The following is a 26,295-nucleotide window of genomic DNA, read 5'->3' as shown; positions in this document are numbered from 1 at the left end:
CAGTGATTTCACAATTTGGCTCTTGTTCAAAATGTAGGTTATGTTGACTGCAGGACAAATTCTGAGGTCCTTCCAGTTGTGCGAATGTAAGCTCGCAGGGGGGTACTTTCTGCTGGATAAACTGCACAAAGAAAAAGGGGCAGATTTTGCTTCCACCTATTCCTTTGTGGTTTCTCTCCAAGTTCAATTAACTCGTATTCAATAAGCTCAACTGCAAATCAAAGGAATTAGGCACCAAGATTTGCTTGTTTCACACTCTTACATGATTTTGTAAACTGGTTTATAATTCTGTTCATCCCAGAGCTGCTCAGAGAAAAAACACACGAGTAATTTGCCTGATAACGGCTTGCTCCTATTCTTCCTGGCAAATTTCTGGGTTTCCAACCTGTGCTGAGCTCTGAATAATCTACCATTAAAGTATTAAATAGCCATCACTGCAGGCTGGGGAGTAGGGGAACCCCAAGCAGCAGGCCAGAAACAAGATTGTAATGCTGAAACTTTATGCTTTTTTTTTTTTTTTTTAATCTAGAAGGGAGGAGGGGGATTTCCCACTTCTACTGGATGCTTTTTGGCTTCCCAGTAAGAGAGAATGCAGCTCAGTAATAGCCCCCAACCTCTATTTGTCTGAACTCTTGCAATAACTTCCATCCTCAGGTTCTCTCCATTTCCTTCAAAAATCAATAAGATCAGAGTCGTCTATGCCGTATTAGCTATGATTTGATTACAGGCTACAAGTGTGCTCCCATTGATTTTAATGTGGCTTCACAGTGCTGTCTTTGAAACCTCTCCATAACACGCTGGTGGCCTTAGTGCAGCACTTGATGGAGTTACGGCAAGCACAAGAGCTATGGAATTATTAACACCCACTGAAGGCCAGGATTGAAATGTATCTGACCCAGTGCCCAGTCCTTCTGTGCTGTCAAAACCTACACTAAGACTAAGAGCTGAAGTTTTGCCAAACACATTTAAAAGAGCTAAGGGTTTGCTTTGTCTACGCTTTTTTCCCCAATCTATCAATGCTACCAGCCCTAGTGGCTGATGAATGAAGGGCTTGGGTATCTTTCGGGGAGAGCAGATGTGCAAAACTAGATGTGCTCAACTGAGCTGCCTAAAACTGAACCTTAGGAACCTTGGGCACCCTCTGGAGTAGATTTAGGTGGTTATTCAGGGAACCCAGACCTGAGCTTAGGAGAGTCAAGGTCTTCTGTGCTTAAAAAAATCGAACAAACTCAAGTACTTTCAGGATAATGCATTACTTAGTGCTGGAAGTCACTCAGTGTTGTGGAGGCTAAAGTATAAATGCTTTAAGAAAATGAAATATAAATTAGGACTGGCTTAGTGGCGGCCTTGAAGCATTTGGGGCCAAATGCAAAGTTTGGCTTATTAAATCTCCAGGTGACTGATTGGCATAGGCTAGGAGAAGAAGAGGAAGAACGCCTTAGTGGCACATTAAGCTAGATGAACCTTTCATCTAATGGGCTGTGCGAGCCTTATACTTTTATTTATGTGCGCACATTAAAGGAAGGGCGGACCGTTATTCCTTACGGCATGGAGGAATGACTTCTGGCACCTCTCGTATCGTGGCAGGCCAGGACCGATCGCTGAGCTCCGCGCGATAACGGCGGTAGGGCAGCGGGGGACTGGGGCCGCTCATTTATCACTGCGCAAAGTGATCAGCATTGAGCCCATTCATTTCCTGAACCCACTGGCTCACATCCTGTATATGTTCAGCCATGCAGTGGTGTGCATCTTGTAGATGAAACCACAGAAACAGGCCTCGCAAGACAATGCATAGGCAGCGCTTTCCCCAAAGCACTGTTCTTCTCCATGGGGGTCTGCGGGGGTTTGCTGGGTGTCCTCTTTAAGCAGCCCCACACACCGCTTGGCAGTACCCCGCTGTTACCCCCGCCACAATCTGCAATGCATTGGCGAGGCGGTAATGTAAGACGTTGCATAAACGCAGGATTTACTAATCGGGCATCACGTCCCCATGCTTGTGGTCAGGAAGACATACCTAGCCAGAAGCATGCTGTAGGACAGGTCTGTGTGGGTCATCCCAGCCCTTGCTTGTGGCCTGACTCGCCTGTTGGCACCGCAGGACCTCTGCAGTAGCTCGCTGCCTGCTTGGGGTGGGTAGTGAACCCGCCCCCATTTGAGTGGTGTTCGCCAAGTCAGGCCCCGGGTTCTCTTCCGAACCAGCGAGCTCTCCTGGCTTCTGCTGCTGCTTCTGATGCTTTGGTTTGCGTTATAAAGAAAAAAGAGAAAAAGAGAGAACCACACACTGGCCACAAATTGCTGCCTCATGTCAACTGTACGTATCCTGTATAGTTCATTGTATACATTGTAGGAGTGCGTGCTTGTGTATGTGCGTATAAATGTGTGCATATGCCTGTCCATACATATATAGCAGAGGAATGTGTACATAGGAGTATTTCTTGCTGTGTATTTTTACAGCTACCAGTCCTAAGTAATCTGGGGGATCTTCAGCATTGTAGATTAATTGCACTTGAATAGTTATGCAGTTGGCTTGACATGCTTTGGGTGAATGAGATAGTTGCAGGAATGGAAGAAGCCCTTTCCTTCTCTTCCCAGCTTCAGAAATACCCCTGGCACAGGGAACAGAGTGCCACGGCGCTGTGTCACGACAAAGTCCCCATGGCAGAAGGGGAGGTCGAGCAGTACCAGTACCGGTGTTTGGCTGGAGGACGGGGCCTCCGTTATTTCCTACTGCGTGCTCCTGGTATGGCTTGTAAAAGTTATAGAAACAGGGGCAAAAGAAGGGGTTGCCTTGGCCTTGGCGAGAAACCCAAAGAATATGACTTCCAACCCAAACCATTCTATGATTCTGTGACTTATAAAAAGTGATAGCAGTTTTAAAACTTGCAGGGTTTGGGGGAGGGAAATTATTTTTTCTCACCTTCGAACGCGTCATACATAGGAGAGGAGAGGAGGACGCAAAAAATCCCATATTCCAACATTTCCTTTCACCTAAGGTGGTACAGCGAAATCACCTGTCGCCAGAGCCTGTTTCTGTAAGTGGAGCCAGAGCCAGAAATGGCTGCTGGTGGCAGATTTACAGCTCCAGATTTCTGCCCTCTGCTTCCTGCCCGGAGCACGTGTGCGCAGGGCGGCTCGCTCGGTCCCACACGCTTTGGGAGCAGGAAGGGATGCAAGGGAGGATGGATTCTGCTTTGTGGGGACGCGTTCAGTGCTACCCTGCTGTGAGCTAGCACGTCATGGGAATACGAGGTTCTGCAAAGCGGAGACGCTGAGAAGGAAAACACACACACAAATAGCCCCGGGACAAGCTGCTGGTGGAGCATGCCTGGAAAGCATTAGCGGGCTGGGGAGGAAAGGCTTGCTGCACACTTGCACTAACGCTGAGCGACCTTTGCAGCGGGGAAGCAAGGACATGTATGTGCTGCAGCTGGACAGGAGGTCAGGATGGGCACTGCTCTCCCCACGTCTGCTCGCAGAAACTAACTTCTGCAGAAATGTCAGCTGGTACTGAAAGCACGGTGGGGGGAAAATGGCACAGAGGTGGATGCTCAGAGTGACTCAGAAACCTTCCCCGAGTCAAACCCGCTTGTTCCTTTGGTGCTTTCTGAAAAGTTCAACCAGAATCTGTAAAGCACGCTGCTTTCTGAAACCCGGAGGGTTGCATTTCTACTCTCATTTGCTTTATGCAGCCATTTTGAACACACGCAAAGTGGGGGAAATACTTCTCTGACAGGCACAGTGCTCAGCCTGCACAGCCATGGAGAGAGCAGAACACGTCTGTACCTCCGTCCACCCCATTCACTGGGAGCAATGGGATGTAAACACCTGCTTAGGGCTTTCCTGAACGGAAACCTAAGTGTCCTTCTCCACATGTCCTAATAGAGCCCATTCAGCCATCAACACGGAAGATTCATGATCACTAATTGTGAACATTTACACCTTCTTGTCTCAGCCTGGTGCCCTGACCTGGTGCAGCTACACCAGTCTCGCTGGCCAGGCTGAGCACGTTCCCTGGCTGAAGCTGGTTTATAGATGGCTTGGATATCACCGGCACACAGGCAAGGAAGGGAAGTCAATGCTTACATTCCCATTCAAAGCCTCCTGAATCCATGGGAATGATTCCTCTTTGAGTCAGTATGCTCTGACTGCGGCAGGACAAAGGAAAGCTTTTACAGCGATTGATTTCTGAGGGACAGGAGCCGTGGCTTTGGCTCGCTTGGAAAATGACTTGTTTAAAAGTCAAGGCAAAATCCACGCTGCCTTGGGAGAGGTGATGGTGGCAGTGCAGGGGCTGCAATGATGAGAGCAGGCAGGCTTCAGTCTAATGAATTGAATCGAGAGGGGCTGTGCTGGGTACACAGAAGTACTCCACTGTGAGAAAGGAGACGGTGAGAGCTGATAATGAGAATGAAGAACTTCCTTTGATTATTGCCTCTCATTTCCTACAATGCAATCTACATCTTTAAACGTTAGATCCCCTTGTCTCGGTGTGGTTAGAAGATCTTAAGCACTAGTATTGAAAAAGAAAGGTTAACCTGAATAAGGTAGAATAGAAAGCCTCTTTTTCTTCCTATTTCTGTGCCACATGAATACCGTGGGACACCGCAGGTACGAGCGGAGCAATTTCAGACGTAGAGCAGAAGCTGGCAGGCTGGCAGATGCAGGGCAGCACACGGCAGGTGCTGAGACAGTGCCGAGAGAATTGCTGAGGACGAACGGAAAGCGAAGGTTGAGCCCATCCCAGTTTGGTCCCGGCTTTCAGATGGGGACTGGAGCAGGGCTGTGCTCAGGACCTGACTCCAAGCTATTTTTGACCTGCCCCTGAGTGCCAGGGCTGTGGTCGGACAGGCTGCTCAGCCCGAGTTCAGATGGTGGCTTTACATTTCAAGCGTAATGGGGACTTGGAGCTGTGCCCTCACTCCTACCCAGCGCGGCAGTACGGCCAACTACACGTGGACATAATGTCACTCTGGATTAAAAAAAAAGCTGAAGTACCGGCGGCAGCTTTTATAAGCTGGGCACCACCTTGTAGGGTTTTCAGATTTGTCCACCTCTCGTTGGCTTCAGCAAGACCTGCAAGCCCCTAAGTGCCACCGGCACCTTTCCTATTTGCTGTGCTCATGTCCCAAAACTGCCTCCAGGGCATGCTCATGGACCTCCAGAGCCAGCTAAAACATAAACCCATTCCCTAGGAACAGAAGCAAATCAAAATTACGGCATCCCATGGGTTACTTGAGACCCTGTTCCCTTACAAGTGCTGGATTAGGGACATGAGCAGTGGCATGGAAAAGGGGTACAGCAATAATTAGAGCCAAATAATGGAATTGCACGTTTCAGAACAAACAGGATGCACACACAGAAGAGAAGAAACCTTCTTGATCAAAAACCAAGAGGAAATGAAATTAGAGAGACACTAATCCAGATAGCCAAACGGAGCCGCTCTAACGTGGGGTGGCAGTGAGCTCACGGTAACAGCAGCAGCAAAGGACGAGCAGCAAAGCTCCACCCTGCGCCGCGGTATTTAAAAACAAAACAAAGTAGTTTCAAAGCCCGCAAGCTAGCCGTGCATTTAGGCACCTGAGTGATATCCATTAAAGCCAACGGAACTATTCGTGCGTTTGAACTTAGGCAACACGTTTCCATCCTCTGCCAGCTTGGCACCTAAATTCGTGCCAGTTTGCTCCTTGAACGTGGGGCCCGGAGGGGGAGCCTGTGGAACCGTGCTCCTTCAGAGGCTGCAATTCCCTCTGCCGTGTGCTGCTGCGAAGCTCCACTTGAACTCTGAGAAGCTCAGGGGTGTTGGTACACCAGGCAAACCTTAAACTCCCCTCCAGCCGTGGAAACAAATCTGCCCAGACCTGGCAGGGTGTTGAAGGGATGCTGCTGGGATTTGCTGATTATTTTCACCCAGAGCACCGCTAATAAAAAACGAGTGAAAAAGATGTAGCTTTCAGGAGTCTTCGTTCCAAGCGAAAACTTGTGTCTGCTTTGACGCATACCTCGAAGCAAAGGGACAATTATCTAATCACAACACTCAATCCCATTTGCATAATGTCAACTAAATTGTTCAACTGCTTCAAATGCTTTTGTGATTAGAAAGATACTCCACAAATAAACTGACTGCATGTTCCTGACACTCGAAACTAATGTGTTACAAGTAAGAGAAAGATAAAGCGGCATGGTAAAAGGATTCCTTCCTCACCATTACTTCCACTCAACCTAGGAAATCACAAAATGTCATGTCTATTACTCAAATGAAAGTCACATCAAAGGTCCTGTAGGACTGGTGGATATGCTGCAGCAAAATTGAAATAATATTTTGCAGGTGGAGAGTTGAGCTAGATGCCTGGAACAGTATCTAATTGCCACATAAGAGTACATTTGTGTGTTATTTATGTCCTGATGGCAAATCCAAATTACCGAGATCTAAACCCAGCAGCGCAAATGACTCCCTTTGTGTCCTCAGGCAAATACCTGGTAATGCTTTCATGTCTGCCGGGGTGTTTAATTTGCAGAGACCCTGAGCATCAGTTAGCCAAGACTTTCCCATGTGATTGCTGACTTCAGGTAATCCATTTTGGACCTCTGAAAAGGACTTGGTTTTTAGAGAGCTAAGTACAACTTTCTCCCATGCGCTGCTAAGTAATGTGTTGGTTATTTTGGGGTTTTGGTGAGTCGTGGGGAATCATGCCCTTTGTATGGTCCATACACAACCCCCGTGCCCTATCACTGTTGCAGCTCTCACCTTTATATTCCTAATCTTTTATGTTTCTATCCCCCAAATCCTGTGAGACAGGGAGTTGCTATATTCCTCCAGCAATGGCACCTGAAGGCACCTGCCCTGAAGCTGGGCAAGGAACTCAGTCATCTGCTTCCTGAGGCCTGATGAGGTTTTCCTCTGACCTTTAGAGGAAGGATGGTGAACAGACCTTGGTGCATGCCTCCTCTCCACTGCCTCCACTCTCACAGAAGTAAGAAAGGGCGTTAGGTGCATGACTTGAGTTGCACGCAGTGAGATATTCTCCCCTCGTCCCTCCCCATACCTGCATAACCCCACTCAGGACGGACTGAAACGGATGGACCAGCCTGTGCCTCGGGCTCTTGCAATGCGTTTCTGTGTCATCCTAACAAAAAACTATTCCTTTTTTTCCTGCCCCTCCGCACATTTTAGCTGGGCAGCCTTGGCTGTGCCCTTTTCAAGTTCACCGTGCAGCAGATGGGCCTATCTGAACACCAAGCACAGGCGAGGAAATCAGCAGCTGGTCGCAGGAGTTTCCTAGGAGAAGATGAAAGGATCGCAGCAGGCTGCCCGGTGCCCGCGGTTCGGCTGACTCACACAAGAAGCCTGCCGAGACACATTTCCCAGGTGCTCGAGTCACTAACACAAAGCCTGGGCTAAAATCAGAGGCAATGATGTGCTGGCAGGAGTTTCTCTCCTTGTGATGCGCTTTCAGAGGGGTTAAAAGTTGTGTGAGCGACGGCTGTCAGATGGGGGAATCAGAGAAGATCCCACTCAGGCCACGCGCCTCTGACACACCGTTTTCCACTTTGATCCAGACAAGCATCGGCAGTTTTGGGGCAGGAAGAGGTGGAAGTCAGATAGATACAGCGACCTCAAAGTCAGGGGCTTCCTAGGAAGTTAATTCCTCTCCCACAGGTGGCATCTGATGAACCTGTTTGGGAAGCCGGATGATGAAATGGAGAATTGTTATAAATGCTGACCTTCCCGTTGGCAAGCAGAACATTGTACGTTTGGGAGAAGAACAGAAATACTGTGTGATTTTTCTTTTCTAAAATTGCACTATTGTTATCGAATCAAAGTCAGACTTAAAATCCCCCCTGCTGCTGCTCTCAGGTTGGTGTACGAGGCCCCAGTCGTGCAGCCGGTCCCCCACAGGAGGCTTCTTGCACACATCTAGGCTAACACTGAGAAGGAAGGACTTTACTTTTTAGACTTTATGTAGGTGGTAGATGCTCATGGAGCAGTGAACCTGAAATCACCATAACTCTGGAAGGAAACAGCATCGGCTGCCCTGTGCCAGCACAGCTCGAGCCACTTGCCCACTGCAGGCAGCACTCAGGACTCGGGGCTCTGCCACTCACCCTGACTCATATTCCCTCCGTAGCCCCAACAAATAAATGTGCTGTGAGCAGCAAATATTAAAAAACAACAACCGAGGTTTATATTTTTCTCCCAGAGGCTTTGGCACTGATCCCTATTTACACCCAGGCTCTTTGCGTTACCTGAGTGGTGTAAAGAAACTATTTCTCTAAAGGGAGCTCTTGCAGAAATGAAAGTCGGGTAGTTTCTGGGCGAGATCCTCAGCTGGTGTGTATTAGCATCGCTCCAGCAAAGCTGATGGTGCCGGGCTGATTTACGCTACCGGAAGGCTTTGCCCTTTAGGACGTGAGTGCATTTATGACACAGACACTCTGTGGGAGGGGGTGAAGAGGCTGTGAAGAGAATATAAATGTGTCTCATAAGGTGCAGCTGTAATTTACATTTATTCCAAGGCTCGCTTCCGTTGGCCGTTGACTAGTGTAAATACGAACCAGATCCAATTCTTGTTTAGCTTGAGATTTCTTTGAACTGCGCCTGGGAGAACTGCCTGCAGCGTATCCGGGGGTAATATATTGTGATTTGACACTTGCTAAGAGCTGGCAGCCGGTCTCCAAAAGAAATATTGATTGCGAAGAATAAATTCAATATAATAGTAGAACAAGGGAGCAGGACATCATCGACACCATTTACAGTCTGTGATTGTGGAGCACCCTTTGTCTTGAGTAGATGGCAAATGTTAATTAAGGTGCCTTCCCTGGCATCAGGCGATTGATGTGCTGTCTCATTTTACATCTTGCTGTCTGTAAAATGGGAAGGATGCTGGCTTCGGAGTAGCAGTTCATAACAGTGCTGCGGATTTCACCCATCAATCTAACTCACCGTACCTCTGGGTAATGACTGGGAGTAAGAGATTTTGGAGGCGATGCTGAGACCAGAGCCTGGCGGCGGGAGACGATGCTGTCTGCTTCCTCACGTGGCCTCTCCCCGTGCTCACTGCTGCTGGTGAGGTTGCCAGCTCTCGGAGCAGGGACCGTGTTTTCCTTTTCTGTGTGTACGGCCCCAAGCTCAGTAGGATTGTGGTGCATAGAAGTCAGGCTTCTATTCACTGGTGCCATAGAAGGAAAAAACGATACTGGTGTTTCACGTCAACAAAAATGTTGCGTTTAAAATTTGTGTTTTGATTCAGCCACTCTCAATAAAAAGAGGAACAGCTTAGAAACAAACAAAGAAAGAAAAACCTATACCATGCTATACATTCTTGGTATTTCCAATGCCATTTAATGCATCCCCTTCATACTCAGTAGAAAAGTATCACACATCTTGATGTCAGCCGTTCAGGAGAAGCCCATGCTCGAGCGCTTTGCTGAATCAGGCTGTTAATGAGGTTTCAGTGGTGTAAGAGCTCCCTGTGTTCCGTTTGGGAGAAGAGAAAGAAAACAGCCATTTTTACGAGCCCAAGATGAAAAATCTCTCCGAAACACACTCACCTCTACACCAGCAATTATTTCACAGTCACCAACCGCGGATGATTAATTGGGCACTATCAGGAGGCGCAGTGCTGGGCTAACAGTGCACGAAAGTGCAAGAAGTGGCGTTTACCTTGCGTTTGATAATCGCCCTGGGGTGACGGGTGTGAGTAAAATACGGTTAAAACCTCTTCCAGTGCCAGAGTATGAAAGGCCAGGGTGTTCATCGGCGTGACATATCTTTGGGTATGCCAGTGCAGTTCTAGCACAGCAGACAGATATCCCAACGTTTATCCAGGCCGCTGCTTGCTCAGCGCACAACCTTTTGGAGCGTTTTCATGCTAATCTCCCATTGACAGAGACTGGCCTGCAAGGTATTCGTGCTGGCAGTCAGCAAACTTCAGTCCCGAGGAGTTGAATCTGGTTGTCTGGGGAAAGCAAACACCTCAGACACGTCTCCTGCCACTCACAGCAGCTCCCAGTTTATTATTGCTTGCTTTCTGTTTAAATTTTACACCGCTGCGTGGTGGGTGACAGAAACCGCTCAGGTCCTGACACCTGCCAGATATTGTCATGTCTACACATGCAGCTCTGCTGTCCCTCCTCATCTTGATTCATTTGGGAATTGTTGGAAAAAGGGGAAGGCTGGAGCTTCCCGGGGAACAGAGGAGCCATGGCTCCTGCTGTCTGGGTGTGCGAGGTCGGGGTATCGTGCCTGCAGATCAGGAGTTGTGCCTTAAAGGGTGCCTTTTGCAGCCGGGACTTGTCAAAGCTTCAGTTGAAATATCGGAAGAGAGCATTTGATAGGGCAGCACGCGTGTCTTGGGAACCAAGACAAGAGGTACAAAATGGCTAAAATACATTTGTGTAGCTTGTCAGCTCTTTTGTTGCGGTGGCTCCAGCACTTCCCTCTGCCCATCCCATTATCTCTCGCTGTTGGTTTTTCCCCTCCACTTTGCCCTCTCTAGCTTCAGCCTTTGTGCACGCCCGAGCAGAATAGGAGACGGTGGGGACAGAGCAATGCACAGCAGAGCCAGGGCCTATTCTTTTGGGTCTGTTTATCCAGTGGGTGAGTAAGACACAAGCGCCCTGGTGCACCCCATTGTAATGCACAAAGCCTGCAGTGAGTCCTGGTGATGGAATCCAAAACGCTGTCAGCTGCTACACTACAGCTCTTTTGATGACTCTGCTTGTTGAGGATAATTAGACGGGTGCAGTACAGACACACACACGGATGTCTCTATTCTTTCTGCAATTGCACAGCACATGCTGTGCATCCTCTATGAGCACCGCTTAAAACCTAGGGCAATATTTTCAAGTGTGTGCAAAAGTTGGGAGCCCAAGATTCACTCTCAAAGGTGACTTGAAAACCAAGGCTCATCAGGAGCCAGCAGGGCTAGCAGCTTGACATTTAAAAGCACCATTTTTTTTTTTTTTGAAACTTCTGCTCAAGATCTTTCAAAACGTGGAATTCCCCCCGGCTTCTGTCCGTGTATTTATTCAGTAGGTCCCAGGGGCTGTCAGCACCCTTTGAGCATGGGCTCTCGCACAGCAAAGTGGCAGAAGTAATCCAAGGGTAAACTTCCAGATGGCTTTATAAGGAAGCACTGCAGAAACAGGCCAACGTGCTGCCACCGTCACCAAGCCTCCAAGGGGGGTGAATAATCAGTATTTTATGCAAACAAGGCTCCATTCAAATAGTCCATGCTGGGTACCTGAACTCGTGAGTTGCTCTGGTGAGCCTTTGTCTCAAGAATCTCCTCCTGACAGTAGCATTGGGTCTGTGCGGTGAGACAGGGAAAGGGACAGAAAAGGAAAAGGTAACCCTGCTATCGCTGCATCGCTCGATAACCGACACGTAGCTTGGAGGGCAATTGCAAACGAAGGATCGAGCTGTTGACACGATGGGGTTTTGATTCTGTGAACTGGAGGTGACTAAGTGAGCTGCCGGTGATGCGGGGGATCTGGGCTGCCCTTTCTGCAGCCGCCCTCCTTCCTCGGGCAGGGGGAAGGACCAAGCCTAGGCCCTTTGCTCCGAGACAAGAAAATCATCACTGAGCCAGAAGAACATGCAAATGTTTTGCTGTCACCATGTCATTCTAATACCCAAATGAACCATGTACTTGGGGACCAGGAAAGTTTCTAACAACTCTTGCAGCATGTGCTGAAGCTGGATAGCCCTAAATCACACAGCTCCAATGGGATGGCTGTCCTCTGCCTGACTTGCCACTGAACCAGGAACTCACTGCATATAGTGTTGCTACTTAGACATTTAAATATGAAATCCCAATGAAGCACAGTGGGTGAAGGCACTGTAAAGTTCTCGGTTTTTCTCCTGAACACGTGCAAGCTTGCTTTCTGGGCAGCTAGCTCCGAGTATCGCAGTGACGCTGACCCAGGCTCCACTGCGGGCATTAAGGGATGCTCTGTTCTTACACAGCCCCCTCGATGCTTGTGGCAGGAACATTTTCTTTGTTGCTATCAGTCCTTAGTTGTTCCACTTTGCCGACTCTCAGACACGATTAACGGCAGTTATATGTACCGAATCGCAGATCACTGGGGCAGTTTGGGGCACTGCTGCCGTAGGTATAATTTTAGACCATGATCTGATCAGAGAAATGACTTCTTCAGCCCCTGGTAAGGGAAGGTCTCTCTCCATTTGAGAGCTTTATACAATGTAATGGAAATAGATGTTATTCTTAGACCAGATATCTAAGCCTTGTGGTTAAGCTAACAGATTGAAACTCTACAGACCGAGGGGCAAGTGCCAGCCCAAGTGCAGGTTTGACATATACATATATATATATATATGTTGGCTGCTCCGTGCCTCAGCTCCATTCAAACAGTGGAAGTGAGGAGTCCTCTCTGTTTTATCACTTCAGATCTTTAAAGAAAGGAACAACCTGATAGAGATCTCCCCCCACCGAACACAACGGCCAACGGCTGAGCGCTGCAGTAATGAGCTCTCAGTCCTGCAGCAGAAACGTGCAATAAAGCCAATGGAAAACAAATCCATGTGCAGAGCAGCCGTGGGACGCGGTCCCGAATGGACGGCTGCTGAAGCCCTTCTCGAGTGCACCTTCCTGGCAGCTGCTAACTCAATTCACATCCCTGCTCCACGGTGCAGTGCAGACCTGTTGGACCCCCTCCAGCACAGATGTACGGAATCGGTGAGAGGCCTCAGTGCTGAACCCAGCAATTGCGAGAGACGAACGAGGCCAGCTAATTGCTCAAACTGTTGCTCAAGTCACCGTGCAGTCTCTTCCGTTAAAGCCCAGCGTGGGCAGGGCCGCGTGCCTCCCGGCATCTCGCAAAGATTAAACAAGTGCCTGGGAAGGCAGGGTGGCAGCAGGGAAGGCAGGGATCGTCCGAGTCATCTGCCAAAGGGTGCTTGCTCTTCCTCCTCCACTCTATGGGGTGGAAACGGGCCGCAAGTGCTTCCTATGAAGCTGCTGCTGAAACGTGCCCGTTGGTCTGGTGGCTGACAGGCAGCGCTGGAAACAGATTTTTTTTTTATTTGGTTTTCTACTGCATGGTCTAGAGGCTCCGTCCAAGCCCCAGACCCACTGTCCTGAATGATGAGCACAAAGAGCCTTAGGGGAAGCTTCTGCCTAAGCCCTTGGGGCAACAGCACCCAGGTTTGCTATTCAGTAGCTGAAGATTTCCTCCAGTGCAGTTATCAAACTTGGAAACACGTGTTCAACACAGCCTTCAGAGCAGTTGCTCCTAGAAACATTTGTGTCCATCAACTTCTTCAACTGAAACGGAGTTTCCCTCCGTACCCCAGGCCAACACAAGTCACTGTGAATCATGAAAATGCTTCTCAAGCTTGGGCTTAAGTGGGACTTACGTGATGCCTACGTTTTGGGCTGGTCCTTTGTAGTGCGGTGAATTTCGGCCAAGAGTATGTGCAGAAAGCTAATACCCTGAAGGCAAGGTCGTGAAGGAACAGAAACCACTTCAAAATCCAAAGATTATCTGCAGCACTTTTTCTGTGTGTGCTGTATTTTCCCAAATACAGCTCAAACCCTAGAGGAAGGAGAGATTTCACAGCCTCTCTGTGCTGAAATACTGCTATGTTGCTAAGTCTGTTACTAGGCAAAACATGTTTTAGCAGCCTAGAAAACGTTTTCAAAACACAAGAGAAGATTTTTCTGTTTGTAAACTGGATCCGAACTTCTTTTCTTTGAAATTAATGAAACTATCATACTACTAAATTCTCGTAGTTACTGAGAAACAAAATCAAACCGGCTTGGCTCTGGTCGTGGCCAGGGAAAAAAGCGGTCCAGCTTTGTGCACTGACTCCTCTTCACGCCCATGGTGCTGAGTTAAACCCAGGTGATCTCTTGTGGGAGGGAGGAAGAAAGAAACGTGCCGCACAGGGGAAGCGGTAAAGCTGATTCATGGCTAACTGCACGATATTCCTGCCTGTCCCTGTTTTAGGGGGGGAGCAGTGTTTGCAATTACGTCTAGCACCAGCACTGCACACCGAGCCAGCACCACGGGCCTGGCTGCAGAAGACGGCTCCATTTTTTCAGGCCGAGATGACGGGAAGGAACAGCGGTTCAGTTTGGGAAAGCTTTGCCACAAAGGGGCACAAACAGCGCTTATCTCTTAGCTTATCACACAGAGCATGGCAAGCAAAAACACGATGCCTGTAATTTAAGTGTTCTGCTTGGGGATGGTGATTTACCTATTTTGAGTAACGTCATGAGCCAGACACTTATCTTCATATTTCTAGGGCTGGATCTCTGCTGAAACATCACCATGGGGGCTGTGGCTCAAATTCAGAGTTGAATGAAGAAACACGAGCAACATTTAAAGTTTTGTGTATTTATATATTCATGCACATATGCACACCCAGCATTAAAACACAGAAAGTGGGATTTCTACTTGTATTAAATTTGCAACTTTCTGTTTTTGAGGATGTTTTGGACAAGCTTCAATTCCAACATGAAACTTTTAGTTTGTGTATCCCTGAACTCACAGCTTCTGGAGCCACCCTGACTTCTGCACCATGCAGGCCAGAGGATTTCAGCTGCTTACCCCTCTCTTACTTCCAATACTGTAAGTTTGGTCAAAGGCCTTTCTCCATCAAAAAAAATGGCAGTCCATCACTAAATTTTCTCATATTCAGCATTATACAGAAATAAAAAAAAATCTATGCATAATATATAAGTATGTGTACAGGCATAATAGTTTTAAATGTTCCCCTGTGGTTTCAATGGCCTGTAAACCATAGCGTGCTTCCCTTGCACTTGCTCTCAGTAAGGCTATCAACACGTGTAAAGGAATTATCACACAAAAATGAGACATGCTGGCAGTCCGACTAGATCTGTGGGTGCAACCACTGACAGTAAATCCATAGTAAGATGGGGACAGCATTTTGGGTCAACTGGGAAATAACGGTTGTGTGAATCTCTTCCTAGAGATTCCTAGATCGTTGTTGTGTTTAGGGTCTTGAGACAGTGGGGATCTGGTTAGAGTTTTGTGTGACCTTGGTAAAATGCTTGTCTCAGCACCCGAATTGCAAAACGGCAATCATAACATCACCTTTGCCTTCCTTCCTGGCTTAAATCAGAAACTATTTGGGATCGGGACTGTCTCCTCCTTTGTGACTAGACGGTACGTAATATAATGGGCTAATTACAAAATAAAAAAATAATGAGCCTGTGCTGACACTAAGAGCCCCAACAAATAGCTCTCTGCAGTAATAGTCCAAAACACTGACACACAGCGCAGTGGTTTGAGCAGTTGCCATCCGCAGAGAAAAGCATCCACAGGTAGCTCGCACAGCCCCGCATCAGAGCCCGGCTGAACTCTGCAGGGTGGACAAATAAAGGCTTATTTAATAACATCCTAATTTCAGCAAGAGATCCACAGCAGTTTAGCACCCGATACCCAAAGCCTAAACATATGTGACATCCTCTCTTGCTTTCCACCTGGCTCGTACCATTTTCCACCCTTAGCCGAGCTAGTCTGTATTAACCAGCCAGTAATACTTGGAAATCACATTGAGTCTTTCACCTCTGATTATTTTAGCATGCACAGGGTAGAAGTCACTTGCCTGAAGAAACACAGAACTGAGAAAATGAAATGAACACAAGAATCCTCAGCTCCTGTCAGCAGCGCCAGCTCGGAGCCAGGCCGGCCTTCTGAGCTCTTGCTGCTGCTAAAAGCACGGAGAAGAATTATCTCATGCTAACTGTTCTGCTGCAACAAACGCTGACCTGTCTGCTGCTAGGAGTGGAGTTGCCTGAGCTGGATCAGAAGCTGGAAGTTAGGTGATGTGGGTACCCGTGAGTGTCCCCGTGCTGTCCCAATAGTGTCCCCCAGAGTCCCACGGGATACTCCCATGGGCACTGTTTGTAAGCAGCGCTCCTGCGAGCTCCTGCATCTCTTATCCAGCTTCAGCAGCCCCCCAACATCAGCAATCCCCCCAGCTTCAGCAGCCCCCCAACTTCAGTACACCCCTCAAATTCAGTAGCCCCCCAACATCAGCAGCCCGCCCCAAATTCAGCAGCCCCCCCCAACTTCAGCAGCCCCTCCGTCCCCTGCCCGAGTCCCCGGTGGTGCCAGCAGCGATGGCATTTAGTGACATCCCTGACAGACTCGTCTGACAACTCGGGGCTTTGTTTGCGTAAGCCATCCCAGCAGATGGCCACCACTCCAAGCATCAGCCTGCCTTCTATTTATACGCAGGACCTACAGGCGCAGATCTGCGCTCCCGGCTTCGCCCGGCTCCCGGCCTCCCCTTGGCAATGCGGGGTGGAAACGGGGCTGGGAGAGCTTGGGGTGCGGACTCGAAGGGGCTTTCTGCTGAGGCTGCGTTGCACTTATCTCTTGGGAGACAGGGTGCTTTGCCTCCTTGGCAGCTCAGTGAGCTGCTTCACTCGCAGTGTGCCGCGAGTTGAACAGCTTCTGGGCAGCAGAGACCAGCAGGGAACATCCCAGTGCCGTGCAGTCCCGAAGCTCCTGCTTCTGAGCCCGCACACTGTTCCACGGCGTTCCCGTGGTGGAACATCCTTGTCTGGGCTTTTGCTGTTTTGCTACTTATCTGAATTTTATTGATAAATTGTTTGTAGGATTTCTAGCAGGCTGGAATAGGGCGCTGAGAGCTACTTCAGGCCGGGCCAGCAGAGGACTTGTCGAAGGGGGTCACATCGCAGCATCCTGAACTCAGCACCGAGACAGCTTTACCCAGCTGGCGGGATACGTTTGCAACAAGCATTCTTTGCACTTGGGATATTTTGCCCCTCTCTGTCTGGCTTTCTGCCTTTAACCTTCCCTATCTTGTACACTGAGGCTTTGGTTTCATTTTTTGTCACACGTTAGTTTTCTCAGACAAGAATATGAACCACAGACATTGTTCCTCAGCCAACGGTGAGGCGAGCCCGGGGCTGACGGTCAGCCTCGATGGCACTGTTGTACGGGTGACGGCGAGTTTCATTCATAGCACCAGGCTGCTCTTCCCCTCTAGCTACTCTGAAAGGTGCACACCCGTTTCTCCAAACAAGCGCAGAGCATGAAGTCACCAGGCTCTTACCGTCTTCTTTTGCAGGCATCGTGTATAAAAGCTAAATGTTGATTTCTGTACGTAACTACAGATCACCGACAGACTTAAGGAGCGTAAGTAGGACAAGGGGAAACACACAGGGGATTTTCTGGATGTGCCAGTGGCAGTCTGACATTTCTCCCTAAGAACTGCATGTGTGTATCCCTGTAGTTGTGGAAAAACACGGCAGCGAGGCTGAAAAGCCACCGAGTTCTGACTGGCATCAACAACAAAAGGGAAACTTAGACCAGGAAACCTCCAAATCCCGGCCGGCTGCATTTGCATCCTAAAGCCCACGGTCCCACTTCAGGAGTCCCCATGCTCCAAACTGAACCATTAGGAAGTTACCCGTAGGTTGCTGCCTAATTAATTTCCAGCATAAGCACACGCAGGGCGATCACACCGGGGCATTTCTCAGCTGGACAAGACCAAACCTAATGCTTTGCGCTCCTGAAATTCCCTTCTGTTCCCCTTTCTTTCGGGAAGATCAACTTGTGCGGGGATTCAGGAGGATCTCCCGGGTGACCGAGTTTCGCCCCGGCGATAGCACCGAGCGCAGGGACGACGGGCTTTGATTGCAGCTTAGCGAGGGGGGGGGTGCCCGGAAAATCGCCTTTTTGGCGACCCCGGGCTTCGCCGGGGGTGGGGGGGGGAGGGGGCACCTGCCGCCCCCCGGGACCCCGCCACCTCCCCGTGCTCCGCGTCCCCGGGGCGGCTCCGGGAGCGCATCCCCGGCTGCCCCCGGCCCCCTTCCAGCCGCGCATCCCCGTCCGCGGCCGCGCATCCTTAACGACCCCAAACCGAAACGGGAGGCGGGGGGCGGGGGGGGGGGGGGAGGAAAGAGACCGAGCGGCCACTTACGCCCGGGCTTTGGGGAAGCCCATGGAGAGCAGGATCTCCAGCGACGAGCCATGTTTGATGGTCCCCGCGCGGTGCTGCCGGTTCCGCCGGGGGATGACTTTGCTGTACAGCTCCTCTTTGGCAGCCATGGCGTGCGGGGCGGGCTGCCCGCGCTGGGCCATCACGCAGCCATCGCCACCCGCGCAGGGCCATGCACACCCGCAGCGCCCCGCCGGGGGCCGCGGCCGGGGCAGGGCCGAGGGGCTGAGCCCTCCTCCGCTCCCCTCCGCTCCTCTCCTTTCCCCTCCGCTCCTTTCCGCTCCCCACCGCTCCTCTCCGCGCCCCCGAGCCCCGCCGCCGCCTCCGCCGCCGCCCGTGCGCGCCCCGCGCAAAAGCCGCGCAAGCCCCCGCGGCCGCTCGGAGGCTCCGCAGGAGGCCCCGAGAACACCCCCCCCCCCCCACGCCGCCGCCGCCCCCGCTCTTAAAGCCGCCTCCGGGGCGGGCGGGCGCGGCCCCGGCCCCGGGCTGGAGCCGGCTGCTGGAGGAGAGCCCCAAAAGGGGGCTTTAAGGGGGGCGCGGCGCAGCCCCCGCTCCCCCTCCGCGCTCCGGGGATGCGCTGGGAGAGGGGCAGGGTGCGCGGCCGGCGAGGCCGCTGCTGGAGCGGGGAGGGGAGAGGCAGACTGGTGTTGAAAGAGCAAGGAGGACGCGCACAAGGCGTTATTTTTGTTTGTTTTGGTGGTTTATTTTTATTTTCATTTTTTTTAAGCTCGCACAGGATTGCCCTAACCGCGCAGAGCAGGCAGCGGAGGGGAGGTCGGGTGCCCTGCACAGCACTGGGGCTCCAGGGGCTCAGTGTGCAGCTCGACACGGCTTTGAAATGGGAGCGCTGGTGGTTAAACTACACCTACTTAGAGGCGAAAGAGTTGCGCTCCAGATTTTCCACCTCCGTCCTGCCTTTCTGCATCCTCCCCGGCCCTCTCCAGGCCACCACGCGGAATATATGGCCTGAAAGCTTTCCAGTTGCAGGGCAGGGACTGCCCTTCCCCGGTTAAAGCCCGCCGGGACACAGCTCTGCTCCTCTCCCCGCTGCCCTCCCACACAAAAGCTGCGTGTTCCTCCGGGCTGGGTGGGACAGACGCTGCTGCTGCCTCCCTGGTTGCATTTCAGTTCAGATCTCGGGTTGACGTGCTTGGGTGTAAACCCAGGGGTTTACACGCGTGCTCTCCAGGCAAGAGACATCCTCCTTCACTCGCCTCTCCTTTGTCTGTCTCCTGCCATCCCCTCCTGCCTCCTCCGCAGTACGCAGCCCCCTGCCATCCCCTCCTTTGGACAGACAAGCAGATCTCCCCACTCATCTCCCCAGAGCGGGCCCAGCTCGCAGGGCAGTAGAGAACAGCTTGAAATCCCATCCCTGCACGTAAATAAAAACAATCAAGAGGCCCCTTTTTGAAACACAGTAGTTTATGTTGGGGAAGGAAGCAATGCTGGCGATGACAAGCCTAGCACCGCGATTATTAGCATCAGGGAAAACAAACAGCCCGCTCCCATTTTGTTGTGTCGGAGGCAGGAACGTTCCCTCGCAGCTCCAGGCTTGTTCCCCTCCCGTGCTGCTGCGGATCCGTGCCCGGCACTTCTTTCTGCTGCCTTCCCCAGAGGTGCAATGAGGGCAGAGGTCGCTGTGAATTCCCCTGATGTTGCTGAGACACTCGTTCTTTCCTTTGCCCCCGCTATTAATCGCCAAGAGCTTCGTTAAAGTCAGTGGGTGAAAGCAAGGAGCGTGCAGTCATGGATTTCAGCCGTGCTAGACGTTTTGCAGCCGTGAAATCAGGATCAGGCACCCAATCCTTTGCATTTTACTGAAGGCAGGGAGTTAAGGATTATTTGTAACAACCAATATTCACGCTAAAACACCACCAGAAGCGTTAGGCACGGACGGGCCCAGCCCCAGCCATGGAGGTGCACCACCGAGGGAGGTACTTCTGGTTCTGGATCTGTGAAAGGGGAAGAGGAGAAGCCCAGAGAGCCACCGGCCCAACCCTCCTGCCTCCCCCCAGGCCTCCAGGCAATTCCCGGGAGGATCCGATCAATACAGATCAATACACAGGAATTTGCAGCCGACAGAAATCTGTGAGGATGGTTGTGTTTTGAGGATGGTTGTGTTTTACTTAACTCCATGTGCTCCACTTGTGCATGTTTTCTTGCTCTGCCTGTATTACTCAGTCAGGAAATAACAATAAAAATGTAATTTGTTATGGAAGTAGCTTCCAGGGACTTTGCCCAGATGCAAATCCCTTTCCTTTAGCTGCTACAGATTCGTATAATCAATTAAAAAAAATCACTTTCTACAAGTTATAGTATTGAAATTCTGTTGGTTGGGCCTGAAGACGAATTGCCACAAGTAACCCCACTGGAAGCATCAGCAATGCTACAACACACGACAAGGAAAAGAAATAGGATGGTTGCACACCTAGGCTAGCTGAGTGCATCTGTAGTTAGTCCACCACTTAAAGTTGCTGCGTACGTGCTGGAAATGTCCTTTTGGGGCCTGCTGAGAACCACCTCTCATCTTTGTGACTTTAGTGAGTGCCTCTGCGTTGGATCTGGCTGAGCTTTTTTGCATTAGAATGCGTTCGGGGAGATAATGCTGCCTCCCACTTTTTTTTTTTTTTTTGATTGAAAGCTGAAAATGAAAGCTGTCTTAGTGATGAAATAAAAAAAAAAAAAAAAAGGAAAGAAAAGAAAAGTGGAAAGCAGATTGAAAAAGAGGAACACCTGGAAAATTGTGTTTCAGTCACCCCAAAGAAGAATTTCAGTGAAAAAATTGCAAGGCATGAAAATAGCGTGTATATAAGAAAACTGCGATGTGCGGTTTATTTTAAAATACTGTCAGGTTTTCACATGAGACCTTTCTCATTTTTTCACGTGGCCTTCCCTCTGCTGGCCTGAACCTAGCGATTAGTCCGGGCGCTTAACTGGGTGCTGTTAATCATTTTCCCAGCTTCAAGGCAACAGCTTCCGGGTGCCCCGAGCCGGGCGTGTGTGCAAGTCCCTGCAGCGACAGGCTGCTGGGGGCTCTCTCTGCTCTTCTTTTATTCATTTCCTCAGTGAAACTCAAATATTATCCCTTTACCTACAGGAGAAGGCATTCTTAGGGCATTATTTGTATCACTTCCTTCAAGGGTGGAAAAAAGACAATGCAGAAGTGATCGGAGGGGGGGTGCAAAACTGCCCCGCTGGACAGCGAGCGGGAGCCGTGCCGTACACTTCAATGGGAAGAGGTCAGGCTCCGAAGGAATTTGAGCCAAATTTAGCCGCCTTTCCAGCCTGATGCTACCTCCTCGCATTGGCATGCGAAGGGTTTGCTCTCTGACAATGGAAATACTCTGAAATAAACAGCACAACAGCAGGAAACGGAGCCGAGGCTTTGCTTTCCTCCTTTACAACTTCCCTCCCTTAAAAAAAGGGGTCAGACGCTTTCAGAAAGTCCTTGCTGAAGACAGGGCAGCCGGATTCTTACCGGAGGAATGGAACTGGTGCCCTGGGGCCAGGATGTAGGGCTCTTTTGGGGCCAGCGTCCCTGGAGAAGCAGCAGGGACAAGCCTGCCCCTTCTCCCACCCTGCCCTGGAGAAGAGAAAGAGAAAAGAAGTAAGGCAAACACCGAGCGAGAGCTGCAAATAATTGCAAGATCGCCGTTTCCTAGACTTCTAGCCTGATCTTGCCATTATTTGCATGCCTAAGTCACTTTACATACCCAGGTCCCCCGCATGGCAGCTTCGGGCCCATCTGCAGCTGGGGGAGGAGGGCGACAGCCGGCAGCCTCCCCTGGATCTCGCTTTGGCCAGGCCGTCCTTGCACCATTTGTGGTGTCGACACACCTCTGGGGCCGAGCATCTGAAAGCGTTAAATAATTAAAAATAAAAAGAATCTACCCTAAGCACTTTTTCCCCTCTTTTTTTTGGGGCCTCCTGAGTTTCCAAATGTCAAGAAACGGTGATTTATCGCAGAAAAATGAACAGCTGCTGTACACTTGATTTGAAACTGCATGAAAATTGTGTCGGAATTGTTAGTCAGGTTTTTTACAGAGCGAAGACCAAGGCGACTTCAGCAACCTTCAGCCCATCTCCTCTGCAGTTCCTAAGTGCTCCCTGGCAGTTTTGTGACTTCTCGGGCTTTGTGCTCAGCACCCATCCCAGCACGTTTGGAACAACTGCAGAGCATCAGGAAAGTGGAAGAACAGCATTCCTGAGAGCAGCTTAATCTTAAAGCCTAAAACTCCTCTGTCCAGCTCTTTTACCTGTTTGGGCTCCGGTCATTGGGCTGGAATGAGCATTTAGCCGTGGCTCTGTCCCGCAGGGATGGTTTCCTTCCTTCGCTCAGCATCCATCTGCCTAGGTACTTAGTGAGCCTCCTCTCCTCTCATCGCCGCAACATTCGAGTCCCTCCAGAGTATTGAAAAACAGAAAGAGCAGCTGGTTTGTGGGAGAACAGGATTCTGTGTTTTGTCCAGGAGGACAAACGCTCACCCTTCACCGCATCTACCTAACCTCAGCCCTCCGCCGTGAGGTTTGGGCTGTGGGATCAACCCCTGAACCCAAACCCCGTGGTTATCGCCCAGGGGCTGCAGCCCCTCGCTCCGAGCCCCGCTGGCTTCGGCAGGGAGCAGCTGGGGCTGAGTCCTGCGGGACCCCAGCTGGCCGGAGGGACCGGAGAATTTGCTTCTCTGGCTTAGATTTTCTTCAAGCCTGGAGTGTATTTTCCTCGTTACAAATAAAACCCGCTTGTATTTCATCATAAGCCTTTCATTTGTGCATGGAGTTGTGGAGTCGAGCTGGATCGTGAGGCACGAGCCAAGAGGCGAAGTGTCCTTGCAATATTTCACTCGGAGAGCAGAGGGCAGGGATGACACCTAGTGCGGCCTGCCTTACTCTCAAGCCCTGTTCTCAGTGTAAAAGGAAGATAAAACAACACGTATTTGAAAATGCTTTGAGCTACTTCTGGTTAGAAGGCAACGGGGGATTCTGTGTGAGGACGACCCCTGGCTTTCTTGCTGGAGGTGCGTAGGAAATGATTTATTGTGCCAGGTCTTCTCCTCTGGAGCCCCGTTCTTCTGGTTTGGTGGCCCCATGGAGTGAGGACACTCCGAGTACAGGACAGCAGAATTTGCCTGCAGGGACCACATCAGCTTCCTTTGGCAGTGTAAGCAGAATGGACTTTCGTGGGTCATTAAAAACTGAACAAACCACCCATGCAGGAGCAGGGAGTGGCTGAGGCTTTGCAAGGATGGAGTTCACGCTCCCCTAACCTCTGCAGCACCGGGTTCTTCATAGGTACAGCAAATAATTGCAAGCAGCAAGGCTTCCTTTTCATTTCTCCTTGCAGACATACTCGTGGCAGCAGTGCAACTAACTGGGGAAGTGATGTACCGCGTGCTGTGAACGGCGCTTTGCAGAAGCTCTTCACCGACATAGGTGGGATTTTCAAAGGGAACTAAAGCCACCAGGAAATTAGCATACTGTTATCAAATCCTCCGAGACTGGGCTGGAGCAGCATGGTTAGCTGGTTCCCGTTGTGGTTTGCTCTGTGTAATCCCGCTCTCTGTTAGTGGGGAACAGTTGAGCAAACGAAAGATTAATGGGCTCTGAGCGTCTGGCCCATGTGCAAGAAACATCTTGAGCATTGGCTATCTTATCTGTTGGATTTCATGTCTGTTTCTGCTACACTTGTATGAATCTAGTTTATTACTATGATTATTTATTTGCTTGGGTATAAGCCAAGAAATAACGAGACACAATAGAAAGCTGCTGGGATTTCCCCAACTCCCACACACAGTAAAATATGCTGATGTGCTGGAGGTTGCACAAAGTCTGCAGCGTTCCTGCAAAGGCCTTTCTTTTTGACTCGTCCTTCTGTTGCAATTAGCACTTTTGTTGTGATTTGTCTAGCTGCATTCCTGTGTCACTAAAGGGGCTCTTGTCAGATTATTTCAAGGAAAAACATATTTCTTTGATTTAATATCGATAAGGAGAGGAAGGGGGGCTTATCGTCGCTTGAAATCTTCCTAAGTCTTCTGTGGAATTACTTGAAAAGATAGAAAGTTTGGTGATTTGGTTTGTCGCAGGGACAGTAACAACCTAAAAGCAGCCGAGTGATTCCAAGGATTGCTTTGCTTCCTTTTCTCATTTTCCTTCAGTTATTTGTGGCTCTTAGCTTTCATCTTTTTGGATGCTGCAGCAGCCTTTCAGTGGAGAACAGAGGGAAAGTGCTTACCAGCAAAAGTGAAAACAGTTAAGCAGGTTTCGTGAGGTTCGTTGAAACAGAAATAATAAAAGAGCAATAAAGCAGGAATGGGAGGAATAAGCAAAAATTGAAGAAATCTTTGTAATGTAGTCATCAAACATACCTAGGAACACAAGAGACCAATTTTTAATGTTTTTGATAAGAATTTTGTCTGGAAGACAGCACGTTAATAATGCACACCTTTGTGTTAGAGAAGAGGATTATTTTACATGTACGTGTACATCCACCGTAGATGTATTTCTGTGGCATGATCCTCCTTAAAGACGTAATTTCAATATGAGCGAACATAATCCAACCTCCTGCTTCAGCTGCAAGTGTTTGCAATTTATTTCATATTTAAATCTTCATTATGCGAATGGCTAAAAGATAGAGGCTCTGTAAATTAAATTCCACCGTGTGCGGCTCCATGTGTAGCTCCTTGCAATCACTTACTAAAATGTTACATTCCTACTTAGAGCATAAATTTACATGATGCTTTGATTTCAGCTGCTACTGTCTTTATCTGACTGAGCAATGCAGCAAATTAAATACGCTCCGTCCTTTCGGCCAAAACTCTCATCTCTATTAATGACACTTAGCATAAACCTTGCTCTTGTCATCTGCAAAAAGAGTAACTAAGATTTACTGGGTAAGGCCACAGTTCTGGGAGTGCACACATTTATTTTTTTGTCTTTCCTGCTCAGTGTAGCCCCTCTGCACTCCCAGCAGTGAAATCAAGTCCGTGCATCAGCCTCTGCTGGACGGGGGCCCAAGGTAAGACTCGATGCCGTACTCAACACATCACATAAAAATCAATGCGTTGCTTTGTCAGTGCTTTGTAGTTTTGTTTATCCAGCCCTGCTAGTAGAAGTAGCTTGCAGCCGTATCATCCTCCTGGTGTTTCTGGTTAGGATTTTGAGGGGTAAACAAAACAAAGCAGGCAAACAAGGAAAGAAAAGAGTTCCTGTTTGCAAATAATTTCCCATCTGTTTCTCATTCTGTTTGACTCCGGGGAACATTTCCACACTGTATACATTTCATTTTAAAGAACACGAAGTCGAGATGAATGCTTTGAGCTTCCTACTCCTGAACTGGATCCCTCTTCCACTCGGTGTGTGTAAACGGTCCCTGGCCCTGCAGGGATCCTGGCTGTTAGGCTGGGCTGTGAGCGACCCCAGAGTAATCCCAAGTGAGCTCCAAGCAGCTGCCTAATAGTAGAGCCGCAAGGAAGCGTTGGCCAGCTCAGAAACCAGAAAGAGGAGAAGCTGGAGGTGTGATTGCTGTAGGGCTCGGTGGCCAGGAGAGGAGCCCAGGGCAGGAAGGAGCTCAGAGGCTGGTGAATATCGTGTGTGAGAGCCATCGATGCAGCTGCGCAGGAGCTTTCAGGCCCAGCAAACTCAGGAGCAATGGCCCCTTCAGGTCGTGGCCGAGGGAGGCGGTTGGCAGGGAAAACCTGGTAAGGAAGCACAAGAGGCTTCCATCTGCTCAGGAGGGGGCTTCTGGGGATTGCTGGGCTCCTGCAGAACTGGAGAAGTAGAGAAGGAGGCTTTCTGTCAGGAAGTGGTAGCTTAAATGGTTGAATATAGACAAGGAAATACACGGATAATCAAAAATATAACTTAAAAAAAAAAACAACACATGTCCCAGTTGAATTTAACTGTGGGCTTAAATGAAAGTATTTGCTTAAGTAGTTGGAGACTCCGGCTACCAACACGTCTTGCACGCAGCCTGAGCCTGCAGCACTGCTCACTAAGATGGCCTCCTTGAAGCCATGTAAAGTAAATGAGGTTTTTCTTGGGTCCAGGCATCTTTGCAAGGGGAGGGAGGAAAAGGCGCTACCATGAAAAGACCCATCTCTTTTACACCAGGGTGTGATCACAAACCTTTGAGCCAAGGCTGAAGAAAGCCTGGTGCTCTTTCCCTGCAATGGGCTGGATTTTGGTGCTGCACTTCCCTCTTGTGTTAGCTGCTAATACTGTATTTGCTCTCTGCTCGCAGAGCTGCGTGCTCAAAAGGCTCGGGGAGAGCCTCACATCCCTCCAGACTGTCCCCCAAAACCTCGGTCTGCTGAACTTTAAGAATGGTGTACAGCTTT

At 49.8% G+C, this 26,295-nt stretch overlaps 1 protein-coding gene and 1 long non-coding RNA gene across 2 annotated transcripts in view; both read right to left on the bottom strand.

Annotated features, from left to right (window-relative positions):
• The window catches only part of UBASH3B (ubiquitin associated and SH3 domain containing B), a 72,032-nt gene extending 53,779 nt beyond the window's left edge, over nucleotides 1-18,253 (bottom strand). The window contains exon 1 of the mRNA XM_040534528.1: nucleotides 17,945-18,253. Within this exon, the coding sequence (XP_040390462.1) occupies nucleotides 17,945-18,105 (161 nt within the window). The 5' untranslated portion in view covers nucleotides 18,106-18,253. The remainder of the gene's footprint in view (nucleotides 1-17,944) is intronic.
• Nucleotides 18,254-18,695: 442 nt separating this feature from the next.
• Nucleotides 18,696-22,077, bottom strand: LOC121058675. The gene is made up of 3 exons (XR_005814293.1): nucleotides 21,676-22,077; nucleotides 21,441-21,545; nucleotides 18,696-19,779 (listed from the first exon to the last, which is right to left on the bottom strand). It is a non-coding gene; the product is annotated as an uncharacterized LOC121058675 (long non-coding RNA).
• Between the last annotated feature and the right edge of the window lie 4,218 nt (nucleotides 22,078-26,295).

This window comes from Cygnus olor, chromosome 22, assembly GCF_009769625.2.
Source record: "Cygnus olor isolate bCygOlo1 chromosome 22, bCygOlo1.pri.v2, whole genome shotgun sequence".
NCBI lineage: Eukaryota > Metazoa > Chordata > Aves > Anseriformes > Anatidae > Cygnus > Cygnus olor.
Note: the sequence above shows the minus strand (reverse complement) of the source record. Positions and strands in the feature narration are given on the sequence as shown.